General features: G+C 37.6%; 1 protein-coding gene across 6 annotated transcripts in view; it reads left to right on the forward strand.

Moving 5' to 3' along the window:
* The window catches only part of LIN54 (lin-54 DREAM MuvB core complex component), a 63,292-nt gene extending 47,089 nt beyond the window's left edge, over positions 1-16,203 (forward strand). For all 6 annotated transcript variants that reach the window (XM_081812240.1, XM_081812244.1, XM_081812241.1 and 3 more), the window contains 8 exons: positions 3,296-3,369; positions 3,527-3,724; positions 4,867-4,958; positions 5,933-6,004; positions 6,814-6,916; positions 7,070-7,207; positions 10,756-10,958; positions 13,454-16,203. In XM_081812240.1, coding sequence (XP_081668366.1) covers positions 3,296-3,369; positions 3,527-3,724; positions 4,867-4,958; positions 5,933-6,004; positions 6,814-6,916; positions 7,070-7,207; positions 10,756-10,958; positions 13,454-13,655 — 1,082 coding nt within the window. In that variant the 3' untranslated portion in view covers positions 13,656-16,203. The remainder of the gene's footprint in view (positions 1-3,295; positions 3,370-3,526; positions 3,725-4,866; positions 4,959-5,932; positions 6,005-6,813; positions 6,917-7,069; positions 7,208-10,755; positions 10,959-13,453) is intronic.
* The last annotated feature ends 320 nt before the right edge of the window (positions 16,204-16,523 follow it).

The raw sequence follows: 16,523 nt of genomic DNA on the forward strand, positions 1-16,523 counted from the left end.
GCTTTCCAATAAGGGATTTCCTTATGCCAAAGGGAGTTGGGCTCATGTTATACATTTCCCACCAAAGCCATACAAAACCAGTATTCAAAGGCTCCACCATGGTCACTGCTGGCTGGATAGCAGGCAGCACAGTAGAAAGATCCAGAAGAGTTCATGATTAATCTCTTTAGAATGTAATCTCCTACCATCTTGGTAAGGAAGTCAGTTTAAGAAATTAAAAAGCCTTAAACACTTGGGTGTATGGTTTCTAAAATTTGGAAGGAGGCTGTCTGTTCTAAGAGGATTGTTCAGGGGCGCCTGGGTGGCTCAGTCGTTAAGCGTCTGCCTTCAGCTCAGGTCATGATCCCAGGGTCCTGGGATCGAGTCCCGCATCGGGCTCCCTGCTCCGCGGGAAGCCTGCTTCTCCCTCTCCCACTCCCCCTGCTTGTGTTCCTGCTCTCGCTGTCTCTCTCTGTGTCAAATAAATAAATAAAATCTTTAAAAAAAAAAAAGAGGATTGTTCAGAATTTCTGTTCAAGACTAAAGAAAAGATTATCCCAGCTTCTGTGAAAATGGCAGTAATAGTAATGTGGGACTGTGCTCAAAAGTTGAGGAGGGAGAGAAATACAGACCGTTGATGTAACATACTGGTTATGTAACACCAATATGTCCCCCTTTCCATAGGTAACTTGTAGCATTCTCTTTTCTGACCGCTTCATTTTATATTTTCTTTATTAACCGGGTTTTAGTGAAAACTCAGCATGCAGATGCCAAGCTAATGTAAACCTAGAATTCCCAAATTTTCTAGCTGTGTGCCTTTGTGTGAGTGCGCGTACCTGCGTATGCCCACATGCATGGAGACAGTTACCTTTTCTTTATTATCCAAATAAAATCATCTGCATTTGTCATTTGATGTGACTGAGGGCAGGCCACACACTCCTTCCCATTGTTGCAGAAACCACCAGGAAGTTCTTACCTTCTCTGGTTGTCAAAATTGCTGCTCAGTGTGCTCACGGAAGGATGACCAGCATCCCCTCTCCAAGAAGCATGTGGTGTAGGGGGTCTGTTCTCCAAGTTCCAAGCAGGAATTCAGGCTTTTAATGCCTTTTCATTCACCTTTTAATTCTTTTTAGTATCGCTGAGACCAGTGTACGGTGGTTATCATAACTTAACTAAAGCTAAAGTAGCCGAAGAGAATCAGAGCAGGAAATAATTTTAAATCCAGTATCAGATGTCACCACTCCTGTAATTCTGGTCCTATGCTTTTTGTGTAACAACTTTATTGAGATATAATTCGTGTCTACTATAAAATTTACCCTTGTTAAGCATACAGTTGAGTGGTTTTTAGTGTATCAAGAGAGATGCAGTCATCACCACTAAAACACTTTCTGGAGTGCTCCCCCTCTCCCCTTTCCCCCTGTCCCCTTGCTGCAGGAGCTCACTCCCTTTTAGGTCAGAGTACTGTCTGGGGTTCTTCCAGCACTCTCAGCTTTCTCTCTTTAGCCATCAACCCTCCCAAGCTTTTTTATCTAAGGAAGTCTGTTCTTTTTATTGTTCAGAGCAGTTTAGATCCCATTATCTCAGCCCCTCTCTTTCAGACCTGGCTCTGGGTCTTTTTGCATAAATAAAACTGGAAGGGCCATCCTTCCTGTCTTTTTAAGTCCCTTTTTTGGACTGTGGAAATGGCAGTAGACAGCATTAAAAACTTTACTTCTTTTGGTCCAAACATGCAGGTCTGGTGCCAGCCTCTCTCCTGAATTTCTTCGTAGCTTTTCTCTATGTCGGGTTTCATCTTCCCTTCAAATCAGCTATTCCTGGAGGTGTTAGTTCTGGTAGCTGTCATTTTCCCGGTCACTTGAAAGCTTCACGATGGCTTATGTTTTCTTCCCTCATATGTGCAGTTTCTGCCATCTACTTGGGTGATAGTTCATGTTCCTTTCACCTCCACCGTATCTCTTGCAACTGCTCTCTCCTGTCCGTCCCCAGCGCTGTCACCCCAGGTAGACCCTCAGTGTGTACACTCCTCTAACTTGCCTTGTTTCGTGCAACTCCTTTCTGGTTTGCACACTGCTACCAAATTGGGTTTTTCTTGTGCTATTCCAGTCATATTTCTGTACTTCGAAATCCTCAGAAACTTCTCATTGCCTACTGAATTAAAAAAATACAGATTAAATATATAGATTTCAACCCTGACATTCAAGACTTGGGCTTGCCTACTTTAACCCTAGGTTCCAACCAGACTGGTCTGTTCACCAACATTTTGTGAAATGCTTTGCTGCTTTCCAGCATCAAGCCTCCACTTCTCATGCTCCTGCCTCTGCATGGAATGTCCTGCTCCGGTCTGTGTGCCCTCTTCGCAACCTGACCATCGATCAGGACCCATCTCAGACACTATACCTTCCACGCATTCTTTCATATTCCCATCCTCTGCCAGCAGACGTAACGTTCTGTCTCCCTTGGACTCCGCAGCACTTTCTCTTTTTTAGGCGTGTTTATTTTATTTGGTACATGTCTAATCTGCTCTACTTGAGTGTAAGCTCTTTGAGTGTAAACTATAGTTTAGTTTCCCTGGAACACAGTCCACAATGCCATTTATATAGTAATAATGGTTGTCATAACAACAGTGACATTAATGGCAACTAACATTTATTGAGCACTTACTATTTGTTGGACACCGTTCTAATAAATTTCCATGGATTCACATATTTAATCCTTATACCCTGTGAGGGAGGTACTATTCCCAAGTTATAGATGGGGATACAGGCAAAGAGAGTTAGAAAGCAGCAGAATTGGAATTTGAGCCTCCAGGGTGTTATGACTTAAGAGACCATATTCTTAACCTTCATGCTATGCTGCCTTTTAGTAGGTACTCTGTAAATAATGAATTATACAGGAATGACATTTTCTCTGGTTTCGATACAAACGTGGCAGTTGGAAAGAGTCTAGAACAGCATTGTTACTCAAGCTCCTGAATGGCAGTTTTTTTATTTAAAGGACATTTCAACACTAGGTTTAGTAGGGAATGTTTAAGTCATCTGAATACAGATTGAAGTACTTTCAGTAGACTGCCTTAAATGACAAACGTTCCCTTGTCAAGCGGACAGACTATAGGTGCTACCTTAGCTCTGAGTTCCCTGGTAGACAGGTTAAGGAATTTAAAAAGGGAACTCTCCTGATTAAAGATTGCCCCAGATAGGAAACCAGTGGGATTCTTTAAGCTCTTTTATGGGGATATCTTGAGAGAACTGAGTATCTTCAATGTTTCAAGCACCATTTCCTGTAAATAAATTGTCCTTTCCTCCCCTTTTCTAAAAAGCAAAGCCGGTGGTTGTTAATACCACTCCTGTGCGAATGTCAGTTCCACTCGTCTCGGCGCAGACTGTCAAGCAGGTGAGTGTCACGGAACTTTCTTCAGTCTCTCCCAAACAGACAGTTCACTTTTCAAATTGAAAGTTAAGACTCACGTCCAAGAGATTCATCCTGAATGGAGAAGCTGTAGAATGTATTTCTGTAACCGTGGATATGTGTTCTTTTTTTTTTTTTTAAGGTTGTTCCCAAACCCATCAATCCCACTTCACAGATAGTTACCACCAGCCAGCCACAGCAGCGGCTCATCATGCCGGCCACCCCACTGCCGCAGATCCAGCCCAACCTCACTAACCTGCCGCCAGGCACGGTGCTGGCCCCGGCTCCGGGGGCAGGGAATGTGGGCTACGCGGTGCTTCCCGCGCAGTACGTTACCCAGGTAGGAGGACGAGCCTGAGTCCTTGCACTGCAAAAAGGATAGTTCGGTCAGAGATGGACAGCCCTGTCACATTCTGAAACTACTGGAAAACGTCTTACTCAGTATTAAAATGGCTGTTTCCAAAAATCTTAAGATGCTAACGAAAACTTCTGAATTTATTTTTAAGTATCTCTAGCATTTCGAAATACCAGCACAAGTCACGTATACGAGTCAGACACTTGGGAACTGAGAGCAGTTTGGTGAGAGGACAAGACTATGTAAATAGAAGAGGGGAGAAGTTGAAGCTAAAGTCGGCAGAGTCCAAGTGCATGTAGAGAGCGCTGTGACTATGATCTGGCTCTTCCTCACATAGGAGGATGCCACGGGCTTGCTCCTGGAAAGGAGACTGTGAGATGCATTTCTAGGTGACCCATCTTCAGTGACCCGTCTCTCATCTGGTCCTCTTTAGGGTCAAAGCCGCCTATCATCCAACTGGCTGGCGAGGGTTAGGAGTGCTGCTTCTAGGAAGGAGATAGAAGGGTTTTTTTTCGTGTAAGAATCCAGCAGATTAGCACCATGTTCTAAACTGTTGAATTGATCTCCTCAGATTCTGAAAGAGAGAAACAGAAACCTGGGTACTCTAATGAAATGGACTGTGGAGTATGTTTAATGTGGCTACTGATTAGAAAATGAGTGTTCAGTATTCTTATCATCATCGTCTCTTTTTGTGTGTAGAAATCAATGTAAAATAGAAAATGATTGCCCATGTAATTGTCGTTCTCTATAACTTGTATTGTGATGAATGATCAGCATAGTACCTATTTTATTTACAAGTAGACACATTGCATTGTTCTAGCCAATACAAGTTAATACTTGTACTTTTGGAGCATGCAGCTAGAATTTCCTGATCTTCATAGGCTTATTCCTCTGTGAAAAATTTCTTGTATTTGTACCATGTAGTACTTTAAAATGTTCACATTGTTTTCACCTCTAGTATTAGTTTGGGTCTTTAGAAGAGCTCCATGAAGTACTGTGTCTGTATGAAATTCTCCATACTATTTTTCCTATTTTAGTAGATGAATTTGTTTCTTACTGATTATAACATCTGAGAGTATTGTGCGTTTTTGTAAATATGGCCTAAAATTACCTTTCTTTATGTGTAGCTACAGCAATCTTCATATGTGTCTATAGCAAGCAACTCTAACTTAACTGGGACAGCTGGTATCCAGACCCAGGCAAGGCTTCCATTCAATGGGTGAGTGTTCTGAAAACATGTAACTTAAGTTGTTGGATCAGGTTCAGTGCAGCATTAAATATATATAGTTCAGAATAGATTTATATATTTTTTCCTCAAAGCCATATGAGCATGCCTCTGTAGAACTTTTTATTTTGAGGAAAAGTTATAGGAACGGTCAAAAAACACCCAAATATCTTTTACTTAGATTACTCAATTTTGCCACATATTCTCTGTCTCTTCTCTCTCTCTCTCATCCTGAAAATGTTTTTAAAAATGATATTAACTAGTTTTTAAGTTGTTACATTAGGTCTTTGCCTTTTTTGTTGTTGTTAGTCTGTTCTTCAATCTGCGAATCGCTTCCTTTGCGGGATTGGTTTAGAAGCAGTGCTTAGGGGCGCCTGGGTGGCTCAGTCGTTAAGTGTCTGCCTTCAGCTCAGGTCATGATCCCAGGGTCCTGGGATCGATCCCCGCATCGGGCTCCCTGCTCAGCGGGAAGCCTGCTTCTCCCTCTCCCCCTCCCCCTGCTTGTGTTCCCTCTCTCGCTGCGTCTCTCTCTGTCAAATAAATAAATAAAATCTTAAAAAAAAAAAAAAAAAGCAGTGCTTAGTTAATTGCATGAAACCAGTCTACCTCTCTCCAATTCCAGCCCCATACACTCCTTTCTCCTCACTCCCTTTTGTAATTGCATCCCAAAAGTTTTGAGCAGATTTCAGCTTTAGTTCTCTCAGAAGGAAGAGTATTTTTTGTGGAGTGTTCTTTAGGGCTATTGACAATTTCCTTTTTTAAAAATCCCTATCTTGGCTCTCTACCTCTCTTTTCATGTTACAGCTTGCTTTTGAACTTGATGTGAAGGGAACAACATAGCAAACTTTTATTAGAAATGGATACATTTGTGAAAGTTTCTTTTAGGAGGAGTTTACAGAGACTTTTCTAATTTTTAATAGTTATCTTTAATTGATTAAAATGTATATCTTTTTTTTGTATCTGTATAGCATAATCCCATCAGAGTCTGCCAGTCGGCCCAGAAAACCCTGTAATTGTACAAAATCGCTGTGTTTGAAATTGTAAGTCTTTTTGCTACTCTTTCTTATTTGCTATAGCCGAAAATGCTTTTAAAAGCAAATGGAGTTAACAAAGAAGTCTTAACAGACCAATTTCATAAGTCTAAGTAATTTAAGTAAACATGCACGTGAATGTCTGAGCATGTGTGACGGTGTCAAAATCCTCTCTCATTCATTCAGAAAGAAGTAATTTTATAGTCTTTACCACAGATGAGGCACTGGTGGAGGGGTTTAGGGACACGGCAGTATGAGACAGACATAGTCTCTATCTTCAGTAATCATTAATTTGACCTTATTTATGGCCTTTATATTTGGCCTCCTAAATGAGGTGGTACTCTGAGTAGCTTTTAAAATTGTTGGATGATTAATTTGCTTATTAGCTCTGAACCAAGAGGTTTGGCCTGAAACAGTTACGTGAAAAGCATTGGTCATATAAGGGCTTTAGAATCCCAAGAAGCACGACTGTAGTTCAAGGGAGCCGATTCCACTACTGGAAGATAGCCCATGTTTTTCCTTTTTTATGATTTGAAATAACTTACTTTGGGGACATATAAAATCACATAGGTTTTGTGTTGACAACAGTTAATCCTGGAACTAAGTTTGTAAACCAAAATTCTAGGAGCCAGTGACTTGACATTTGAGCCTGATCATGTGGTTGACAGTCAATATATATTAACTCTATAACTGGGTGTCTCCAAGTACGTTCTAAAATGCTTTACTGCGTGTATAATGCTCTTAAGCAGGTAATTTCTAGTTTTATTTATTTTAACAATGACTTTTTTATGTGACTTGCACTGATTTTTACATTCCAGATATTGTGATTGCTTTGCAAATGGTGAATTTTGCAACAACTGCAATTGTACTAATTGTTATAATAATTTGGAACATGAAAATGAAAGGCAAAAAGCAATAAAGGTGATTATTTTTTATTTTATTTTATTTAACTGACAAAAACTTCCCGTTTCACCTGACTTTTGTAGAACTCAGTTGTTTTACAATGAAAATTAATTCCTTTTGCGGTGTTTAGTGTACGGTGAACTTCAGTTGATATTTGATCTGTTTTGATAGGCATGCCTTGACAGAAATCCAGAAGCTTTTAAGCCTAAGATAGGGAAAGGAAAGGAGGGAGAATCAGATCGACGTCACAGCAAAGGATGTAACTGCAAACGATCAGGATGTCTTAAAAACTACTGTGAATGCTATGAGGTGAGATGCTGGTTGGGGAACATAATCGAACCGGTTTTTGCAAATAACTCTGGGAAAGGGTATATTGTAAAAATGTATGTGAAAATCGGGAAAGTACTCTGCTCTTGCAGTTTGAAAATGTGCACAGCTGGTGCACGGACCCTAGTTTGAGGAAGACCTTCTGGCCTCCCAAGCAGGGCTTCAGAGGAGTGATAGCTTGGTTTTGTCATTACATAGTGCTTTGGGTCTCATCATGTGATTTACCAGTTCATACTTCTTAATCATTATACCTGGAAGTATGCAAATCAGGGCACCAGTTTATTCATTTTTAGTAAAAATAACATCAGAGTGGATTGGAAACTCTAGCAATGGTCCTCAACTGAGGGGCAGTCCTACCCACGGCACTCCATGGGCTTTTTGAAAATATATATGGGTACAAGAGAGCCTGCATTCCAGGGGGCAGTCCTGAAAGTAAAGATTTATCTTGCCCAAAATGCCTATTGTCCTCTTGAAGAGCACTGCTCTATGAAAAACTGAATTACGTTCAGAAGTTTGCTTTCTGAGTCCAAGAATAGGCAAGGAGACATATGGAATATTGCTGGCTGAGGTTATTGGTCATCATGAAATGACTGCATCCATTTTTGCCATTCCACCATCCCACTCAACTGGCTGTTTTTATTTATTGGTCAGGCATCTTTCCAGGAGAAAGTGGTCGAAGCTCTGCTATGACAGATACTGTTTATTTTTAGATGCTATTTAAATCATCCCCTTCTTGCTATAGACAAAGTACTATATAGTTTATTATTTTTATTTTCAAAGCTTAAATATAATAATCTATTCATGCCCAAGATTACCCTATGTTTCCGTATTGCTTTCTTGGTGTACCTGAAACTCTCGTGACAGCCTTTTGAGTTGGGTCATTCCTCCAGTTAATTAGCTCTTCTCTTCTATTATATTTTCAGTCTTTCAGACTTCCTGTTGAGAGGGATACCTTATTTTTAGTTTTGGCAGAAGCCATAGCCTTGCACTTGGTAAAGTAATACCAAGGCTGGCATTCTCCCCTCGTAGGGTTTGCTGTGCTTCGGGAGTCTGTTCCTGCCATTTGGTGCCCCTTCCCATACAAAATGTGTCACAGTAAAGATTTTGAATACTGTATTCTCTGTGTAATGAATTCTTAATTCACGTATTTTAGAAGTCAAATACTCCTCTCAAGAAGTGCAGGAAGCTAACAACCTCTTGTCAGTCCTAAAGTCAATATGAATGAAAATTGCATATAATCAAGAATATTTTGAAAGTCTCTTAAATAATGTCTTACAATCCATTAATCAGTTTTTTATTCTGTGTTGGAAAAGATGGACTCTTTTGTTTGAACACCTGATGAAATAGGTGGCTTTTGTTCATAAACCATATCGTACAAAATTTGTCCTGAATACGTAAAAAATGTAAGTTATAAAACAAAATGCACAAAAAGAGAGAAAATGGAAATTGATGTAAAGCTGGGTCAGAAGGGCAAAGCAGCCCTTCCATGCGTATGGCATTGAAAAGTCAGTACATGCGGGGCATAGGAAATGCAAACATAAAAGAACCAATAATTTAATTGAATCTGAGAATTAATAGAAGTAGAAAAGGCAGTGCTGGTTGAGATACATTAGAAGAGAAAAAGCTGCCCTGTTATAATAAAATCCTTGACATTTAGGACACACAGTGTCTAATAACTAATTTGTTGTTCTAAAAGACCAAGAAATGGAAAAACTTGGAATACACTAAACTATGACTAGCGGTAGCTGATTGGCTCACTGTGAATTGGCTGTGATCTTATTTGAGAGTTTGTGTGCAGTTGTTGGTCTTTTGAATTGAATTGGCTTTTTTGGTCCAGTTGGTCTACATCTGGATAACACATTCATGTTCCTTTCACACACTTTTCAGGGCTTGTTGAGTAGATGAGTGACTATCTGCATTATTTAAATGGCTGTGCCTTGCAACCTTGTTTCCTCCCCTTTTTTTGACCACAAGGGAAGTTAAATTAGCAAAGCTAAATGAATACCCTATCATTTTAATTTCACCTTCCCGAGTTCCTATTAGATTATTAGTACCTTTCTTAGGGTCCTTCATACTTAATCCAAATTACCATTAGTGGTACGTCTTTTTCCCCCTTGATGTCAGAGATTTTATCTCTTCATCATTAGATGCTTACTAAGTATTGCTTTAGTTAGATTCTCAGACTGGCTCATAGTAAACCATGAACTCAAAATTTTTTTCCCTTGGTAAAGAATTTATTTGTGATTTGTAAGAAAGGAGCAGGGTAAATGTGTTCATCATAATATGATTTGTTTATCTTGCCAGGTGCTGTAGAAAGGGCTCTAGGTATGTGTCTTTAAATCGACATAGGTTCACTGAAGAAAATGAAGCCAACAAAAGATACTCAGATTTACTAGGTCTGAGAAATGTAAATGAAAGAACAATGAGATCTCACTTTACCTCTTCCCCCAATCAGATTGCTAAATGTTAAAAAGAGCTATAGTATACACTATTGGAGGGAATATGGGAAAGGCTTTTATACATTGCTCATGAGATATGAGGTGTTAGAGCCTTTTGAAAAAAGTCTGGCCACATCTACTAAAATACATGTACCAGTGAGCCCAATTCTAGAAATCTGGCTCATAGAAATAAAAGCATAATATATTAAAAAAAACTTTTTATACACTATTTGTGGTACTCAAGAACTAGAAACAGAATAAATGCCAAGCAACAGGCAAGTGAATGCCCAAATCACTTGTGGCACATCCATACCAGGGATTACTGCCCAGCCATTAAATAGAATGAATTCAGTCTATGCTAGATGACTTGGCGGGGCCAGCAGGGGTGGGGGGGTGGGGGGGCGATTCCATGAGGCGTAGCGTGAGTAAAGGAAGATGCAGAAAGTGAGCATGTGATTTTGTGAAACAACCTAAAAAAAAAGAAAGACTGATGTATTTGTTAGCTAAGATAGCTATTTGTACATGAGGGCTGTGTTTTTCCTAAAAATATATGTTTTACATATTTTTACATACAAGGACACACTAGTTCAATGTGGACTATTGAAGGGTTTGAGGAATCTGGAGAAGGGGATTCAGGGAGGGAGATTATGGAGATTATCCATAATGAAAATAGCATCTATGAAATTCCTTTAATGTGATAATTGTATTTTTGCCTAAGTGGGAAGTCACCAACATGTTAATGGTGATTTGATTGAGGTGGTTGGATTCTGGATGACCATTATTTTTAAATATTGCATCATTCATATTCTTTATAAAGAACATGTTATTCATATTGGGGAAAACTTTTAGATGGGGGAAAAATTGACATGGAAGGGCTCAGAGACATACATTGTGTAGTCACTCTCAGACTTAAGAACATCTGACCTATCCACATATGTAGTTAGCCCATTTAGCATTTGTCAGGAAAAGAGGTGTCCATTGTGTCTAATGTCAGTTGACCAGTTAATTCTGTTCTCTACTGATTTGATCACAGAGGCTACTTAATGTATTTTTGGGTTTGATTTGGAAGCTTTTCTTTTGCAAATCTTTTAGGCAAAAATAATGTGTTCCTCAATATGCAAATGTGTTGGCTGTAAGAATTTTGAAGAAAGCCCAGAAAGAAAGACACTGATGCACTTGGCAGATGCAGCTGAAGTCAGGGTACAGCAACAAACAGCAGCGAAAACGAAGTTATCTTCTCAAATTTCGGACTTGCTTACTAGGCCAACACCAGCTTTGAATAGTGGAGGAGGAAAGTAAGTCAGTATTTTAATCTCTTTGTAGTATGATTATTTTTGGTAAAGTTTCTTCTTTTTGGACAAAATTAAGTTCATACTTTTGATTATTGCAGACCTCTTTTTGCATTTTCTACCTTTAGTTACTTGTAAAGGAATTTGGAGGTAACAGGAAAACCACTGTCAGATATAGTACACACTTCTAAAATTCACTGTGCTTAATTTAATTGAATTTCTCCCCACTAAGATGAGGTCATTATGTAATTTGACAAACCCTTAAGAAAACCAAATTTTTATAACTCTTCCTGATAGTATCATCATTCATAATTTTGCATATTTTTACTTAATCTCTTCTTTTTCCAGGTCCTTGTAGCACTTTCCCTGTCTTTCTGGAGCACCTTTCACACACCTTATTATTGTAGCCCCTTATTTCACTAGACTGCTGAACTCTGGAGTAGGAAAGCTCCAGCTATAAAGCCTGGCTGAGCTGAGTTTAAATACCATCTATGCTCTGTGGTAGTTTGTGAATTCGACAAGCACTCCCTCTCTCTCAGTCTTGGTTTCCTTAATCCTTCCCATCAGCCTTACGAAGTGGCTATGAAGAATAAAGCATGTCTAGCCCAGCGTTTGGCAGGGCCTCATGCAGCAGAACTTGCTGATGTGGATTTGTAGTAGAGTTTGGTAGAGGTTAATTTGAGGAATTATTAAATGCAGTGAGCCTTGCAAATGGGATATATTATTTCAAATACCTAAGTTGAAGTAGGCTCTAATGCTTATAGAAATGCTTCTTTGGGGCACCTGGGTGGCTCAGATGGTTGAGCATCTGCCTTAGGCTCAGGTCATGATCTCGGGGTCTTGGAATTGAGCCCTACGTCAGGCTCCCAACTCAGCGGGGAGTCTGCTTCTCCCTCTGCCCCTTCCCCCACTTGGCTCTCTCTCTCAAATGAATAAATAAAATCTTTTAAAAAAAGAGAAAGAAATGCTTCTTTAAAAAAAAATTATTTATTTGAGAGAGAGAGAGGGCATGAGCATGAAGGGCAGAGGGAGAGGGAAAGAGAATTCCAAGCAGACTCTGTGCTGTGAGCGCAGAGCCCGACGGGGGGCTCAGTCTCACGACCATGAGATCACCTGAGCTGAAACCAAGAGTCAGATGCTTAACCGACTGAGCCACCCAGGCACCCCTAGAAAATGCTTTTTGTGCAAAATATTTCAGATAGTAATTCTGAAGAATTCTTGTCACTGGAATATAATGAGCAAATGGTTATTGACTGGATAAAGTAGGAATGGGTAGACACTTCAATAAGGGTTATAACAAGGGATCCTTTCTGGTCATCTGCTTTCAATAATCCTTTAGATTATTAAATCTAAATCTCCATGTGGAAATAAAAGACATTGTTACACTAAAATATTTACAATTAATACCTGGGAAAAATATAAAGTGTAAAAGCACAAAATTATACACTATAATCAAAACTAAAAAATTATTAAAAATTTATACCGTCATGTTTATACACTGCTGAGTGCCAAAAATTTGAATTTTTTCCTTCCTTTTGCTTTTCTGTAGTTTACAAATGTTATATAATGAGCACTACTATTACATAGTGTTACTAATTATACAATATTAACATTATTATATTTTCTAATTGAAAGTGTTTTGTATTTTAAAGTTTTCTATACAACTGTACAGCAGCCCAAATCCTGTTACTTTCTCTTGTCATAGCAGACCCTAATTTCAGACTTCGTTTGTTCTGCAGTTTCCTTCTGTCAGTGTTGTCGAGTTAGTGGTTATATTAGGTTGCTTGATTTTGTCTCTGAAGGCTTTAAGAATTGGCTACATACAGCAAGCCTCAGGATGGATTGCTCTTATTTAATACCTAATAGTTTAGGTCTTTATGAATGAAACTCCATGTATAGAACAGCATTTGGTTTCCCCATTGTTCTGTTTGTTGTGATGGAACAATGCAAAATTTTGGTGTGCTTTTTTGTTTCTTATGAACAATATATATGGGACTATGGGAAAGTGCTTAATTTTTAATGTTGTCCAGGAGATAATGCTTTCAATTCCCAATTTTATTCATTCAGCAAATATCCATGGAGTGTTTCTACGTGTCAGGCAGTGTTCTAGGCCGCAAAAAAATAGCACTCAATAAAACAAAGATTGCACTCTGGAAACTAACATTCATGAATTAGGAGTACTTTGTTATAGAATTATCTGGTCAACATGTAGAATTAACATCTTTTAGTTAACCAGATAACCTTGTCTAGGTAATAAGATATGTATTTTATTAAAATTATATTTTCTGACCAGTGTTTAAAAAATATGCTCAATAATAAAACCAGGTCTAACTTTTTAAAGCTTTCCAGGATGTGCTTGTGCTCCCTGCACAAATTGTAGTGCTCAGTGTGCTGGTGAATCATGAAAATGTCAACAGATTCTCACTTGAAATAATGTCATTCACTTTTGTTGTGACTCATTGCCATCATCATCTCTCTTTCTCTCTCAAAAATCATTTCAGATTGCCATTTACATTTGTAACTAAGGAAGTAGCCGAAGCCACGTGTAATTGCCTTCTTGCCCAGGCAGAGCAGGCAGACAAGAAGGGAAAATCAAAGGCAGCCGCCGAACGGATGATACTTGAGGAATTCGGACGATGTTTGATGAGCGTCATCAACTCTGCAGGAAAAGCAAAAAGTGACCCTTGTGCCATGAATTGCTAACTCTTGCACAAAAGACTGATAAATGGAACTCTACAGAAAATTGAAGGTGCAGGGACACTTGATTTTCTGGAAGATAGTTTAACAATTATTGTATTGTTAATTCAGTCCTTGTGAGACCTGAAATAATATTGAAAGAGGAGAAATTTTAAATGAGGAAATTAGTACATTTTAAATCTTAGTTAAATCTGTTTATGCCCCTCCTAAATTGAGTTTTTCTTTATTGTATTATATGGATTTTTAATTTGCATGGGTTTCTTAAGAATTAGATGTTCTATCCTTCTGATTCTATTGACAAAGGACATTTATAAATTACTGTAATTTATAACATATGGTGTTGTATGACTTTGTTCCAGTAGAAAAAGCCAAAGAACCATTGGTATTGCCCAGTCATTCTTTGGCACTAGACGTAAGCAGATAGAATATCTACATAAACAAATTCTTATGAAACATATTCAAATGACATTTTGTGTTTAGAAAAGCACTGTCTTTTTAAGAAAAACCAGCTTTTTAGCACAGATTCTGGAATAACATCCTGTTGTCACTTTGGAAATGTCAGAAGGGGAAGTAATCCATAGGCACACTTTTAAAATAAAAAGGTTTTTAAAAAAACAAAGTGTTAAGGGACAGTAAATAGTTCTTAATAGGCAATGTGTTTCTCTAAGGAGTGACTAAGAAATGCTCTAGAGTGTTTCCGTTTTCTTTGAAGGAGGTGGTGTGCATTTGAAATGATAATAAATTGTCAGAGTGATTACCGGGTACTATTAAAAGTGAGAGGTGCATATGAATAGAACTTAATATTATGTAGTGATGATACAGAACCTTACATAATTATCAGGTATAAAATTTGGCTTGGATGGAGAAATAAAGAACATTGAAGCTCTAATAGATGAATTTAGGAAGGATTTTTCATCTATACAGTTCTCTTTATAGACTTTTGAACTAAGAGGTCTCAATCCAATGTATGAGTCTTACTTGGTTTACTGAAAGGGCCTCCTAACAAAACTTTCAAAATTATAGTGGGATTTCTTTTTTTAAGGGAAGCTTAATATGGCATTCTTTTTAGTCAGTGATTTGATAAGCTGAAGGTATGAGTGTTTTCTTATTACTACTAAAATAACCTAAATCATTTTCACTAATTCAGAATTCAAAAGCTTTATGAATTTAAGAGCCAGTAATAAGACTCTGGATTTTATGACAAGAAAAAACCATGTTGGAATTCAGGCATTTTGTTAGGTACCTTAATCCTCAGTAATTATTAGTGTATGATTATTACATTTCCTACAAGGAATCTATAGTTGTATGTATTAAGTGTGTATATATGTTCATATGAACACACAAGATATAGGCAATAGAAATTAAGTAATCCAAAAGAAGATTCCGTTATTCAATGAAGTATCTTCCTTTTGAAATTTGGATTTATAAAATTATAGTGCAGTAACTTTAAATGTAGATAGTGCAGACATTCTTAGCACCTCAGTCTAGTATGTTTAATTAAAATTTGTATAAATGTAAATTAGTGTAAGAGGATAAAATTATCTAATCAAGTTATTTTTCAAAAGATTACAATACCTTTTTGGTCTAAACCTAAACTTTGTTCATTTTGTACATATTCTGTGTTTAATTCTAATTGCACCTTTGTGATGTGTATTTATATACAGTGTGCAGAAAATGTTTGTGAAATTTGGATTACAATTGTAGATTATGTATGACGGCATTGCTTGAGAATGTTTTGCTTGTAAAAACTTGAAGGTGCAATCAAATGCTACTAGTTTTTCTGATTTTCAAGAAGCTATCTAAAGTATTAAGACTTTTCCTTCCTGTGTAGTACTTACTAAGCAACTTTTTGTATTTAGGCATTTGCATCAAATTGCTGAACAAGATTAATATCCACATTAATTCAACAATTTTAAAAGACTATTTGGGGAGGGTTGGGTATATAATTTTTTTAGCTCTCTTTACATCCCAAAGTAGAAAGATTAAATTTATATTTACTAGAGCTATTCAAAGAATACACTTTTCTATATTGTAAAAACAGGACAGCAAAGTAAATCATACAGAAAATAAACATTTATACTATTCTGTAAAAAAAGGGTTTTGTTTTCTTTAAAAACACTTTTAACCAGGTTACAAGAAACTTTTAAAATCTGATTTTAAGTAAATTTGACATTACTTCTGAAAGCACACAACTAAAAAATAAGTCTGTCATTTTACCCAATTATGATTAAGCTAAATTGCTTTGAAATGAAGAATATGTCTTTTTTTCCACTGTGTAAGGGCAGAAACTCGGTCTACTTTTTCCTTTCTTTTAATGTTTGATGTTTTTATGCTGAGCACCTTTCCTAGTTTCCTTTTCTCTCAAGAACTAAAAGCAATCTGTAGGTCTTATCTCTGGATTATGTAGGAAACAGAACCTTAATGTTGCCGGCAATAAAACAACCAGAGCAGCAACCATAAGGAGACTACTGCTTTAGCTTCCCTATTCTTTCATAGGGACAACTGACATTTTCTCCATCTTATGTAAAATGTGAATAAAAATACCTTTAGAAAAGTTTTCCACTTTTATTGTTCTGTAACACAAGTAGTTAAGAAAATAAATACCTATGTAAATGCAGCTTCAAAGCAGGACCTCCAGCATCATGTTGCATCCTTTTTCAGCATTTTATGTAGAAATTCCACAGCAGCAACTCAGAGAGGGAAGCTAGAACGCTAGAAAGCCTTTACTATTGGAATTATTTTCTATTATGTTAATTACTTAGGACTTTCTGTGTGTGTGAGGGTTTCTTTAATGCAGATTTTGTCATCTATAGACCACATGTGAGCTTTTTATGATCCGTGATTTTATAAAATGAAATGTATAAAGGCCTCTTT

The sequence above is a fragment of the Leptonychotes weddellii genome, chromosome 2, assembly GCF_054177405.1.
Source record: "Leptonychotes weddellii isolate Sample4059 chromosome 2, ASM5417740v2, whole genome shotgun sequence".
NCBI classification, from domain to species: domain Eukaryota; kingdom Metazoa; phylum Chordata; class Mammalia; order Carnivora; family Phocidae; genus Leptonychotes; species Leptonychotes weddellii.